Genomic DNA, 13420 nt, shown 5'->3' with positions numbered 1-13420 from the left:
AACTCGCCTGTGAACTTACCTGAATTGGCTCTTCCTAACACTATGTGGAAGCGGGAGTTCCCCGGAATGATTCAGAGCCTGCATGGCTGGATAAAGAGAAGGGGAGCCACCATGCTGGAGACAGGCCACTCGGTTGTGCAATAGAAATCGGTCAATAATGTACTCACCGTGCTGTCCAGACCCAAGGTGATCAACATCAGGAAGAAAATGATGGAAAAGAAGGTGGAGGCTGGCATCTTGGCAATAGCCTCGGCGTAGGTGATGAAGAGGAGACTTGGCCCTGGATGTGAGAGGGAGAGATTTAACTTGCCATCAAACAATCCTAATCACAGGCAGTAGAGAAGTTTGTTGATTTTATGACAGTAACTGAAATCGACATTGATTGAATTATAACTTTCTGAAATAAAGTGATTTCTCATCCCAGGCTTTAGAGTTCAGTGTGTCGATTCTAGGTTAAAATTCAAATCAGCCTTGTTCTAATTACAGTATGCTTGAAACAAATTGACAGAATGTGATTACTTCAAAAATCTTTTTTTAAGGTTGAAGTGCCATAATTTTGAATTTGCAATTTAATCGAAATTCGGGTGCTGTTAAGGATGGAAAGGGGAACCTCGTTTAAACGCCAGGCCTCTAAAACCCATGATTGGTCTTAATATATTCATGCCCCTGGTCTCAAGCTTCTACACCTGTGAAAGTTTCAAAACTTGATTTTTAAATTAACTTTATATTTAAAATGAACAACAGACTGGGGCAGCTAACTTGGATCCTCAAAATACAGACTGTAAAAATTCATAACATGGGTACCATACAAGATAATTATGTAAACATTCATATGTCCTGTATTTCCACTTAGTGTGTAAAATGCTAATGCCACGGTAATTTCAATTTGGCCTTTGCTGCCCTTCGACCTATTTTTGGGACCCTCTAGATATCATACTGCAACCACCAGGAATTTAACAATGCATATCGAAGCACACTGAACAGGCTGACTGGGAGCAAAAATGAGGGCATCTTTACAGCAGCATTAACCACATTTTAAAAATATAGCCCTCAATGAAAAAATGCCATCTGCAGTAAACACGGGGCAGACAATGTTTATCAAATTCTTCTTGTGCATTGACCACAGTTGCACAATCCATGTGATGGTGTACACGCAGCCTATGAAGCTTGACATTAAAAAATGGGATTCAAGGGAAAAGGAAGGCGCAAAGATTTGTACCAATGTTTTTTGCCTTAGTCTCTGTAGGATATCGTATTTGCTTTCCATGATGATTTCCTCACCTTCCCTACTTTGCACTTTTTCTTCCCCAAGAAACTATCACCGTCTGCCTCACAAGACCAATTGTGGGATTGAACCATGACAACAGCCTTGTAACCATTTGGTTCCTTATAGAGTCCTGTTGTAGTTAAGCAAGTAAGTTATTAGTCATTGTTGTGTGGCTTTAATTCAAACGGGGGTGTTAGGGGACACTAGAGTTTTAAGGTGGTGACATAGAGGGGGTTCACTTGAGTGTTAGTTGTACGTGGTTTATGTATCACTTTGGAGAATGGAGAAAGATGGAATAATAGGAGAGTGGCTTTATATGAAATAAGAGTGAGTGCATGGATGAGTACCCGGGAGAGTAATCACAAGGAGAACCTGGACAAGTGTAGCAGTAACATGATGATGAGTGATGATGAGTACCAAGAGGATTCAGTGTGTCAGAAATGGAAGGGAGGAAGATTCACAGGCACTGTTGGATATAGTATGGTACCTAGAATGAGGGTACCACCTAAGTATCTAAAAAATTAAGGCCCTCATTACGACTTTGGCGGTCTTTGTTAAAGACTGCCGAAGCTGCTGCAGCCAACAGACCACCAGTGCTGGCGGTCTGCTGACCACCATATTAGGAGACATGAAAGGACTACCGCCCATTTACAGGTGGAAATCCGACTCTGTCGGCCATGCCCGACGGAGTTCAAGAGGCGGTTCCACCACCAGCACTGCCACAACAACAAGACTCCACCCACCGTATTGTGATACATAATACGGTGTGGCAGAGTCCTGTCGGCAGTGCAGTGCTGGCGGTGGAAAATGCCAGGACCCATTCCCTCCCGGACGACCACCGTCGGAAAAGGTAAGTTGATCATCCAAAAGGGGGAGGTGGACTGGGGGGCAGGGGTGTTGGGTGCATTTGTATGGTGTGTGCATGTATGTGTGCCTGAATGGGTGTGCGTATGTGTATGTGGAGGGTGTGTGTGTTTGCATGTATGCAGAGGGGAGGGGGGTGTCGGGGTGTGAGTGAGTAGGTGTGTGTATTGGAATGCATGTAAGGGGGTGCATGTGTGCAAGTCTGCAAGTGAGTGGGGGTGTCTGTGTGCAAGTGTGCGGATGAGGCGGGATGCATGTGTGGAAGGGTGGGGTGTGCATGAATGCGAAGGGGGTGTGAAGGATTGCGCAGGAGGGGTGCGTATGTGTGAGTGCGAGTTGGGGTGTGTGTATATGTCAGTGTGAGAGCAGGTGGGGGGTTTGTATGGATATGTGTGGATGGGTGGGGGTTTGTTTGCAAGTGTGTGGATGGGTGGGGGGTGCATGGAGGTGTGTGGGGGTGTGTGTGCTGGCAACAGGAATGGGGACTCCTGTCGCCGGGTGTGTTTCCACCAGGGTTTTCATGGTGGGGTGACCGCAACGAAAATCCTGTCAGTTTGCTGCCTCATAATGCGGGTGGTGGCCTGAGGCCGGCTGCCGGCCCAGAGGAGCTCACCGCCGGCTGCGTTGGTGCGGCCAGGCAGCGTTATGACAGTTTGGCTTCGGCCAAACCCCACAACTTGTAAAGCAGCAGTCTTTAACGCTGGGTCCGCGGCGGTAAGACAGCCTCCACGAGGCTAGCTGTCTAATGACCGCCAGCCTAATTATGAGGGCCTATGTTTGTGATAGAACATAAATAGAATATTAATAAATGTTTATTGATTAAAAGGAAGAAGATGTGTTGTAGCTAAGCATGTACGTTATTAGCCATTATTGTTGTGTGGCTTTAATCCAAACGCTTGTGTTAGGGGATTCTAGATTTTTAAGCTGGTGACATAGTGGGGGTTCTCTCGAGTGTCAGTTGTCTGCTGGCTGGAGAGGGAGCACCAACTGCTGTCACCTCAGTTTTGAATAAAACCTATATTATACAACTAGGATTCATTTGAGACCTTCATTACAAGAAGTCCCACTTGAATTTGAGTCACAGCCTATCCAGAGCATGTGCCAAAATCTTGGACAAGCATTTACATCTTGCTCTTGTAAGATGTAATTGCTTGTCCCAGTTTTTTCCCAGATAAATACTTTGATTGATCCTGTTGTTGTTCTACATACCCATTACAAATGTTTAAATATTTACCTTTGGCAAAGAGCTTTTGTGAAGATTAAACTCTATGTGGACCAAGGTCTAGGTGGTTGAGTGAGGCAAAAGGGACATTGCATGAAATGCAGAAAATTGAGCCAAATCGTACCACCTCAGTATTTACCTGAAAATGTAATGTGACTATTTAGGGAGGCTGGCATCAATCTATCACGTATTGTAGAGTGTACATATTCAACATTAGGGGATGCACCTTTATTGTACAGGTGTGCTGGCCAACCGATTGAATAATCTAGTCATCTTTTCACCAATATCCAATATTTTTTATTTCAAAGGTTTTAAGGGTTGATTATAGTGGTCCAATGCTTACAATAGGTGCTGAAGCCAGTGGTTGGCACTTTGGAGGATGGACAGGTCTGTAACTTTGGAGGAAATGTCCTGGCCTTCTGCAGGATCAACCCCATGCTGTCTGCTTATAAGTTGAACAACAGAGAAACCTATATATACACCCCAGTTTTAGTCCCTGCCTAACCTTAGGTATGAGTCCAGTAACGCCCCAAGTGCCATACTACACATCATGTCAATCATTATCAAAATATTTCTTTAATAGTAAATTTAAACTTCCACTTAAGGAAGTATCAAAATACCTGATAAAACAGAATAAAGGTTAAATGTTGCAAACCAAGAAACCACAGTGTATATTTCAGATAGTGCCATTCAAGAATCTGAATCTTGCACAGCTTCCTGGATTGTTGGGATCTCAGCAGGGGTGGTTCCTTTGCTATGACATAGGAGCATCGCCCCACTGGCTGTGCCAGAAGCAGAAAAATAAAACAATAGTTTACTATCATTTTATTTTTCTGCTTCTGGCACAGCCAGTAGTGCAGGGAGGGGCGGGACTGGGCCTCGGGAGTTGGGAGGGGGGAGGAGGGGAGAGTGCACCTAAGTGCGCATGTGTTGTTGGCCAGCCAAACACACATGCCCACGTAGGTTTCTCCAGCCCGGCTGTGTTTAACAGCCAGGCTGGAGAAACTGCACTGACCCCGGGGCTGTGTCTGAGCAGCAGTCACTGCAGCTCAGACCAATTATGCAGCTGCTTTCATGCAAGGTTTTGCATGAAAGCAGCGCCAGGATTGCTGGGGAGCCTGTGCTGGTGTCCCAGCAGTGAATGCTGTGGCACCAGAAGAAGAGGAGCGCGAGACGGTAGGAGGCGGCAGGGACAGCGGCAAGGTAAGTGCTATTTTATTTTTACCTCGTCTCCGCTCCAATCCCCCCCCCACTTCACCCACCCCTCCCCTTGAGTTATGCAGCGGCCACCGCTGGATCTGAGGCATATGTGTTCTAAGATGGGAGAGGGGGACACCACTGTCAGGGCAAGAACATGCTGTTATGAAGAGAGGAACAGGCATTCACAATGGAAGTCAAACATACTTTTAGATACAGTGATTGTCAACTTTATAAGTTAATATTGCCTCTTCCCTCGACTAAAAAGCTCAAATTACGAAGTGACAGTCACAGCTGGCTGAAAATTTAACATTGGCTATCTCAAATGTTGTGCTCACGATTTCAACCTTGCACATGGCAGATGATGAGCTGCCTTTTATACAAAGGAACCTCAATATGTTGAGGAGAGGACTGGGAAGGGAACAAACTGCAGCTTCCATTTTGAGACAAGAAATTCAAGCAATGAAGTGCTGAAACAGATAATGTTAATTAATATGTGAATAATTTGGAGAAGATGCACTTCACTTGATATGTTTTCTATTGAGACCTGTCAGATATATTTTGGTAATTTTGTCAGAGAATCTGGGCAGTTTTATGATTGCCACCTATAAATAAACAAGCATTGGCAAAGTCAGCAAAAGCCTATGCAGTATACTTTGAGATGTAAGTAGTTCCTCATGCAATGCAAGCACCAAATAAGAGGAGGGATGATACACCAGTCATTAGCATAAGGTGAAAAGGAAATACACTTCTTGGTGGAGCTAAGGCCGACTGTATGGGCCACATTCACAAACACTTTTATGTACTATGTTTAGAAGTAATACGACAATACAACTGACGTCCTACAAAATGGAATTTACAAATCTATGTGTGGAAACATCACCTACTCTGTGAGAACCCCTTTCAGAGGGCCAGGGGGAAAGCAGGATTTACTGGGCCTGACCATGGGGTTTGAGGCCTTCTAACCTTGATGTTCCGGGTTCTGACCTACTCGGGATGTTGAGCAACTGGGCCAAGTACCCCTTCAGCACTTGAATTGTAGTGGTAGCCAGGTCGAGCAGTGTAAGGCTTCTCGGCAGGAGTCCGGGGGAGGGAACACAGGCTCACAACTAAATGTATGTTCAATAGCAGCAATAAATTATCTAGTCAAATACTTTTTTATGCCTTTTATGACAAAAGTAGTATTTATATAGGAACACAAAGTAAAATATGGCATACACTAATAATGCACACAGCCCCCGGAGGTCAGGGCTCTAACGTTCAATAAGCAGGCCCTCTGAGTTCCACTTCCCTCTCACTACTGGTAGTGGTTATGATTCCTTCACTAAAGGACAAATTCAGGTTAGTACCCACTAGCAGTCTGAGTCTCAGAAGCCCCACTTCGACTCTGTTGGAAAAGTCAAAAGTGTTCCAGCACCAAAGCGGTATCTGGCAGACAAGTTCCACCAGGGCCTTCTGGTCCTTAGATCAGTCTTTCCCGCACCAGCAAGGATTGTCCGACTGGAGTCTCTGATTATGTTGCTCTCTTGGGCACGTTGGCTGCCTTCAGTGAGTATCGCACATGCGGCTCTTCAGGGGCGACAGCTGGATGTCATCACCATTCCTCCAATGCAACAGTAAATTTCCTTTGGTCTTTCCCACTGGGGGGGGAACCAGTTAGGGGGAATTCATCAGCTTCTGGTTCTGGCTATTAGTTGGGGCTCGGACCTGCACAGGTCACGAGGGTGGCCTCTTCTCAGGATAATAGCATCAACTAGACAACAGGCAATGGCCTGATCGGCACAGCAACAGGTTCCTCTTTATGGTGGCCTTTCTGGCAGACGGGGTCGCTAACATGAGACTCCACACAGGCAACAGCCCGATTGGTGCAGCAGTGTAGACATGTGATGAATAGCAAAAACATGTAGTTACTGGGATCCACTCACCAGGATCCTCCACTGGAACTCCCTCCCTCCTGGTTCTCCTCTTCCTCACAGGGCTCACTGGTCTTGGCAAGCACGCAATCACTGGTGCTCCAGGCCCCAGGGGAAGGTCATCTTGAATGTTTTCTAGGTGATAGCCTCTCACAGAACTGAGAGACTGGCAGGTCTTACTCTCCAGCCCTAGTCATAGACAGAAGTCTAGTAGAGCTTCTCCTTCTTGTACTGCCCAACTGGCTGATTGACAGTTGACCATTTTGAAGGCCAATTTTGGAGCTACCCTTTTTACAGTCCATTTTCAGACATCAAATGTGATTTAGGGTCTGTTTCTTTGATGTTTGTGCTGAGGGTCTGTTCTTTTTGAAGTGCCAACTCCTTTGCCCTTCTCTTCCTTCAGAAAGCAATCAGACACAATAGGATCAACTCTAAATCTGATAACCATACAACAGAGACAATAGGAATGACCAGAGGTTCACACCCAGATTTCAGCCAGAAGTATATGTGTAACAAAAGGTTACCCCTCATCCAACTCTTTATGATTCTCTCATCAGCTCCATATCTTTCGTGAGATGTGCCCAGGCTCTTTCCCAATGACCTCTCTCTGAATCAGAGATCACCCTCTGAAGTATACTGAAGAGTCTGGCTCCCCATTCCTCCAGTTCACATGAATGCAGCAATCCATAAATCTGTCTAGGGGGATTCCTCTACTCCCACATGGCTCCTTCAGTCAGCCCTTGGTCCCCAAAAATAGAACCTAGAATTCATGTATTGTACCATTCACAGGCACACATACAACAAGCACTGGCATTTAACACACATGCACTGCACAACACTGCAGACTAACCTAATGTAGGCCAAGGGTGAGTTAAGCACAGACCATCAGGACTTTACATGATTAAGCTGCACTCCAGTGACACAGGGTAAATAGACTTGTTCACTTCCACTGATCACGCTCGTGCTACTTAATTCATGGCAAAGGCAGTAGCCTTTCACCACTATGAAAGTAGAGCTTTGGGCGCCCCATCCTGGTCCTACAAGAATTCAAACTTTGAGACAGGCCTATGTCATAGTGCACACACATGATCAGTGTTTGTTCATGACAGCGAAAATCAGCACTAGGGATCCAGACATCGTTTCACTTGGGCCACTCAGGGCAGGGGTACATGTCTGTCACCATGTGAGGGACTTTTCCATCCCAACCCATTCCCATCTTTTTGGTGCAGAGATCTCTGCCACATGTATACAGAACATAGTAAATGTGAGAAGGACTGGGGTTGTGGCTGGAAAATGGGCAACACTTACTCTTAAATGGGTGGGATTTAGGGATGGAGATGCAAATACAAACATCTACCAACATAAGAGAAAGCCTTTTGCTATTCACAAACTACACGTCTAATATTACTTCAGCCAAAAAGGACCACACATTTTAGTAAATGTACTCCAGCTCAGGCTTGGAGCAAGTCAGTCACTACAGTTGGCCACGCACAGGTACTGCAAAACATTCCCAGATAAAATAATCAAGGCAAGGAAATAAAATAACACCCTGCGGGAAATGTTAAATAAATAAAATTATTTTAACTTTGAAAAATATATATGTTTTGTTTAATGTAAAAAAAATATAATTATTATATATTTATTTTATTATTTTAAAATGTAATAATAAGTGAATTTAAAAATAAAGTTAAATTCAACTTCTAAACATGTGTTAAAAACTTAAAAGAATATAAATTTCACACATAACTTAACAGACTGTAACACATATCAAATGAAAATAAAAACGTTACTAGTAATCTTTGAGAAGTGGTAGGTCTAAATTAAATAAATATATGTTATTGAATTATTAATATAATACAAATTGAATGCAATGTTTTTTTAAAATTTTATTAGTTACATATTTATAATACCTATTTTTAATATTACATTTATATTGCAGATTAAAATTAAAGAATAATAAACTTTCATAACTTTCCTTATACTTTCCTACACGGAGATCTCAAAGACAGTGGAGACCTGCACATAAGTGTGAAAAATGACTAGTAGTAACTTTACAGTTGTAAATCCTTCTTATTAGGGGGCTCTAGCAGGGAGTGGAGACATTTGAGTCTACATTTTCGTGTAAATCAACACTCAGAAACGGTGACTAGCAAAAACATGTAGATATACACCTAGGTATACACCTAAGTGTACTAGTAAATATACACAGGTAATTTTACATGATATATTTAATAGTTAAGGTAGTATGATCCAAATTTGCAAGACAAAGTAGTTTGATGCTGTCGCCTACACATCAAAACCTTGATAACAAAAGATATTTTCATCAAGTATTGGCAAAGTCAATAAGTGTCACATAAGTGAGCTATTGGCTTTGTTGGTATTTAAAGCTGTTGAGCATGGCCTAAAAAGTGAAAAAAGCACTATGACGCAATCAACCGTGGCTGCTTCATAGTGCTTTTTTTAAATTGCTGGCAAGAGGGACTGGCAGAAGGCATCTTGAAGGCACGAAGGGTGTGCAACAGAGAGGGTGTGGGGAAAAAAACACTTTAGATAAGTCCATTGGTGGTCACATGATATCTTTTTTTGTAATGGTGGGTGTGCAAACAATATCAGAGGGCTGCAGTGGTTAATTTGTAAATAAAAACGTGCCGGTGCCCAAAACTCACCTCTGAAATAGGAAGCTGCTGCAATTAAATGTACGAGCACAGAATACTGAGGCAGCAATAATTCTGAAGACATCTCGGGCCTCTTTAATCCTTTTAGAGGCACTCCCTACCCCTTAAGCTCACTCTTGAAGTTTTCTGCTTTCTCCCTTTGTGTAGCTTTTTCGTTTTTCTTTTCCTCCTCTTTCCCATATGTGTCTTTGGCTCGCAGTAAATGCTTAAGACAGAAAAATAAGTGCCGACCCTCAAAAATAAGTGCCAGTTCCCAGTATGGGAAACCACCGGCTCAAATTAAGCACTGAAGGGCAGACATTGTAAACATTCCCACACAAAATGTAAAACCTACCAAGAGAAAAAGAGAACCCTGACCCTAACACTGCTGACATAGAAAGGGGATGAGAAATGCAAGTAGCTGGTTCTTCAACAGCACCACCTATGATAGGGTTGTACGATTAGTATTTTTCTACATCTATGACAACACCACTTGTGGTCTTTGTCTGATATCGAAGTGTAGATAAATGCCTAGAGCCAAGCAGGGTCTGCAAACAGTAGATGAGCACAAACAACGCCTCATTGTCGGCTTCTGCAGAGCCAAGAGTGTCAAACTGTGGACTCAGCACTATTGGTGCCTGTAATTGCAGCACTGTCGCTTTCAATTAACAATGTGTGTTACTCATTTCGTCTCAATGAACTTGGAGGTGTAGGGGCTTGCTGCTGACATTAAAATTATCAGTCGTTACTGAAACAATAACCCACCCTGTTTCTAATGTCCTGCCGCAAACACTGAGTGGCAAATCAAGTCAACAATAGATGGACATAATTCAAGTGTTGCATCCAGAACATCTGCATAGTTTTCACATTTTGTGTTGATTTATGCTTTCTATGAACATTTGGTATAATGTAAATGGAATGGAGATTTGGGGTCATAATTGTTGAGCTTTTTAAATAAAGGGTGGCACTGCCACGGACAGTGGGAAGAGGGTGGACAAACACATGCATACTTATGAGGGCTTAAACAAAAAGAATAAAGTGGCTCAGAATATGCGAGAAGTGGAAGGAACAAGTACTTGACCATGCTTCAGTGGAGAGCCAAACACAAGAAGTGAAGCTGGCCAGCGTTGACCAAAGAGAAGCAAGCCAATGAGAGTGACAATAAAGCCAACCAATTGCAGGCAAGGGGCTTGGTCTAAGCCCACTTTAAGCTAACAAAATGTACCTTAAGCAACATTGCATGCTCTGTCTCAAGTGAGACCTAAAATCAAGATGGGGATTCTTATTGTGGCTAAGTAACAATAGGGTAAGTGAAGGAATTAAAAGGAAGCGTGTGGGATGAGTGTGGGACAGATGATCTGCTACATTGAGGGCACTAGCATGTTGCCAATTGTGTGTTGGGCAACTATTGTATCAAAGTCTAATTTCCTGCAGCGATTGATATGATAACAGCAAAATTTTTACTAAATACTGTACTTAGCGGGTACTGAAGTTACAAGAGAGTATAATGGTGACGTGAGAGACTTTTCTCAGTATCTATATAAGCCTGTTCTGCACAGGTTTGGGCTTTTTCCCCAATTCAAGTTAATAGGAGCTTAGCGTTTTGGCCTCTATTCGCAATCACTGCACATTGAGCAACAGACATGGACTAACAATACAAGCTCACAAGTCGACAGAGATGTTTGTTACCAACGAAGCACAATGAGGGTATAACAACTAATATTCGGCTTTTTATGCGAGAGCAATGAAGAGGTATTTAAATGGAATGGAGTTTTCAAAAATTACTGATGAGTTGAATGCATCACTAGCATCCAGCTCTACCTTATCTAGAGTTAAGAATGCTATCAAGAATATGATCTTTGAGCACCAAGAATCCAGGAAGTATCACAGACCTTCAAAAATATATCACAGGTATTAAAATTTGAGTAGGCCTAAGATGAAGATGATGTTCTTGCTGGCTTACTTCCCCTTTGAAAACAGATGCTGCAATACAGTCACAAATAATATTTGTATGCTCGCAAATACCACATACGTGGGCTTTTTCATATCAGTCTTCCATGTCTCAGGAAAGAAAGGGTCTCTTCCCGGCTCACTTTCTAGAACTGTACACAAATGTCTTTTTCAGGGCTGTTACTGTGGTGTTTTAATATCTCCACCCTTGACACCATTGTTCATTCCATTTATGGAATGAAAGGCATCCTAGCTTTTTACCATTTTCCAGGCATAAGGAGTCACTTGCAGATTGCAATAGCACTCTCTTTATGCAACCTACCGTCTGCTGGAGCCAACGATAAACAGCAGTAATCTGAAATGTTCTTTTTTATTACCATGGTTTAGATTAAGTGACTGTATATTTATTTCAATAAATCTTATTTCCTTCTCCTGCATAGTGATGTCAAATGAACAGACACTTTTGCTCTTTTTTTCACTCACAGTTGATACAGAATCAAAAGATATCCCATGGTTGTACCTGTAACCGGAAAAGGGCCTGTGTAAGACCATTCTACTGCAATCATTCAGATGTTACGAGGCGGAAACACACAAACCCAAACAAAGCAGAATCCAAGATGTGCTGCATGCAAGAGAAGCAGACTGCATGGACTCCTCTATTTCATTACGCTCGAGCACGTTGTTATGTCATCTGAAAATGGAACTTTCATGCAATATGGATTTGTGTTTGTCCCAGGTTAGTATGCCCTAGGTTTGCGAGTTAAATGAGAAGGAAAAGTAATGCAGATTCTGAAAAAGTGCTTAAGGCTTATTATTTCATGCATATAGTGTCCACTACTGGTTGTTTTCATACACACACGACCAACATTCCTACATTTTTAATGTGATTGTATGTTGGCACAAATGTATTGTTTAATTATATGAATGTAACTATTTGCACATCCATGGTTGACAAAACGCTCTGGATCTCCCTCAGCCGGAACTTGAAATCTGAACCCAACTTCGAACATCTCAGCAAATTGAAACATGAACTATTCAGACTTTCCTTTATGTGATCTCAGCACAGTGAAGGCCAGTTTCATTCTAATTTTTTGGCCCTTTTAGGAGCAGGATGTTTCACGATTGCCCTCCAGCCCATGCTCCTTACCTGTGTCCTTTGCCACTTCAGAGACATCTAGGTTTCTCATCTCCGCCATGTACCCCAGTACGGTGAATATGACGAAGCCGGAGATAAAGCTGGTCAAGCAGTTCACAGTGCTTGTCACCAAAGCATCCCTGGAATAGAAACCCCAGGGCTGTAGTGAAAAACAGTCAGAATCTGGGAACAGAGCCCATGTCTCTGGAGTTATCCACTCACATGTCTTCCAAATTCAGCATGGAACACCTCAGCTGACAGTGTAAAAACAATAGCTCACAATGTTTAACCAGGGACCAATTTTATGATGAAATATGATATTTTTACCTTCAATCATGGCAATCTGCCACTAGGACAAAAGTGAAAAATGTGTTTCTAACACAGGAAGTAAGAAAAAAATGTTATAAAATGCATAGTCACAATCGAATTTGTAACAACTATCCCCTGTATAGCAGCGTGCATGAATCCTATGAGATGTTTTGTCGGAAGGAGGCCTAAGCATTGAAAGTAGATATGTTCAATGGACGTCCATGAAGGCTGGTCCAAGCCAGATTTTCAGGATAACTATTTACTATGTAAATGAGTTCCTCTGTGATTAGATGCAATGAAAATGTATATGGCAATCCAAAGACATGACCCTCGGGGCCTACCTTAGGCACCGCAGCTCTAGCACATCATGCAATGGGAGACACATATTAGTGATATAACCAATGAGAAAGTAAGATATTTGCTAGATGTCTTTAAGATATTTGTATTTTGAAATCTGGAATAACCTGCAGGCTATAGGTGTGGTGTCCTGTGGGTGTTACTCAAACGTTCATCATTTTAGCATGAAAAACAGTTAAGGATAGACAGGGGCTACTGTTGCTACTCCTAGCTTGCCCTTTGGTACATCTGGCACTGCCTTTGATACCCCAGATCCTCAGGGTCATGGTGGCAGCAGCAGGAACAAAATCAAACAGGGCCTATAGAGGTGTATTTAAAGTATATAACTTCCACTCATTGCCCTAGATCCTCATCATCAAATAGAAGATGTTGAAGAGGTAATGGCTGGACAAGGGGTCAAACCTGTGATATCACTGTGGGTCGATGGGTACATGCACAATATCCCCTCGATTACCTCTGGTAATTTGATTAATGCATGTAGATGCTTTGGAGGTTAATAAATGAGAGTCCTGGAGGTGAGTAACAATACATATGTTAATAAAATCACTAACA

The 13420-nt window shown here is 42.7% G+C and overlaps 1 protein-coding gene across 1 annotated transcript in view; it reads right to left on the bottom strand.

Annotated features, from left to right (window-relative positions):
• The window catches only part of SLC6A4 (solute carrier family 6 member 4), a 328754-nt gene that overhangs the window by 55302 nt on the left and 260032 nt on the right, over nt 1-13420 (bottom strand). Inside the window, exons 8-9 of the mRNA XM_069226260.1 lie at nt 12215-12342; nt 168-280 (exon numbers count right to left, since the gene is read on the bottom strand). Of these exons, the coding sequence (XP_069082361.1) occupies nt 168-280; nt 12215-12342 (241 nt within the window). The remainder of the gene's footprint in view (nt 1-167; nt 281-12214; nt 12343-13420) is intronic.

The sequence above is a fragment of the Pleurodeles waltl genome, chromosome 3_1 (assembly GCF_031143425.1).
Source record: "Pleurodeles waltl isolate 20211129_DDA chromosome 3_1, aPleWal1.hap1.20221129, whole genome shotgun sequence".
NCBI classification, from domain to species: domain Eukaryota; kingdom Metazoa; phylum Chordata; class Amphibia; order Caudata; family Salamandridae; genus Pleurodeles; species Pleurodeles waltl.
The sequence above is the reverse complement of the archived record's forward strand: the minus strand, read 5'-3'. Positions and strand labels throughout refer to the sequence as shown.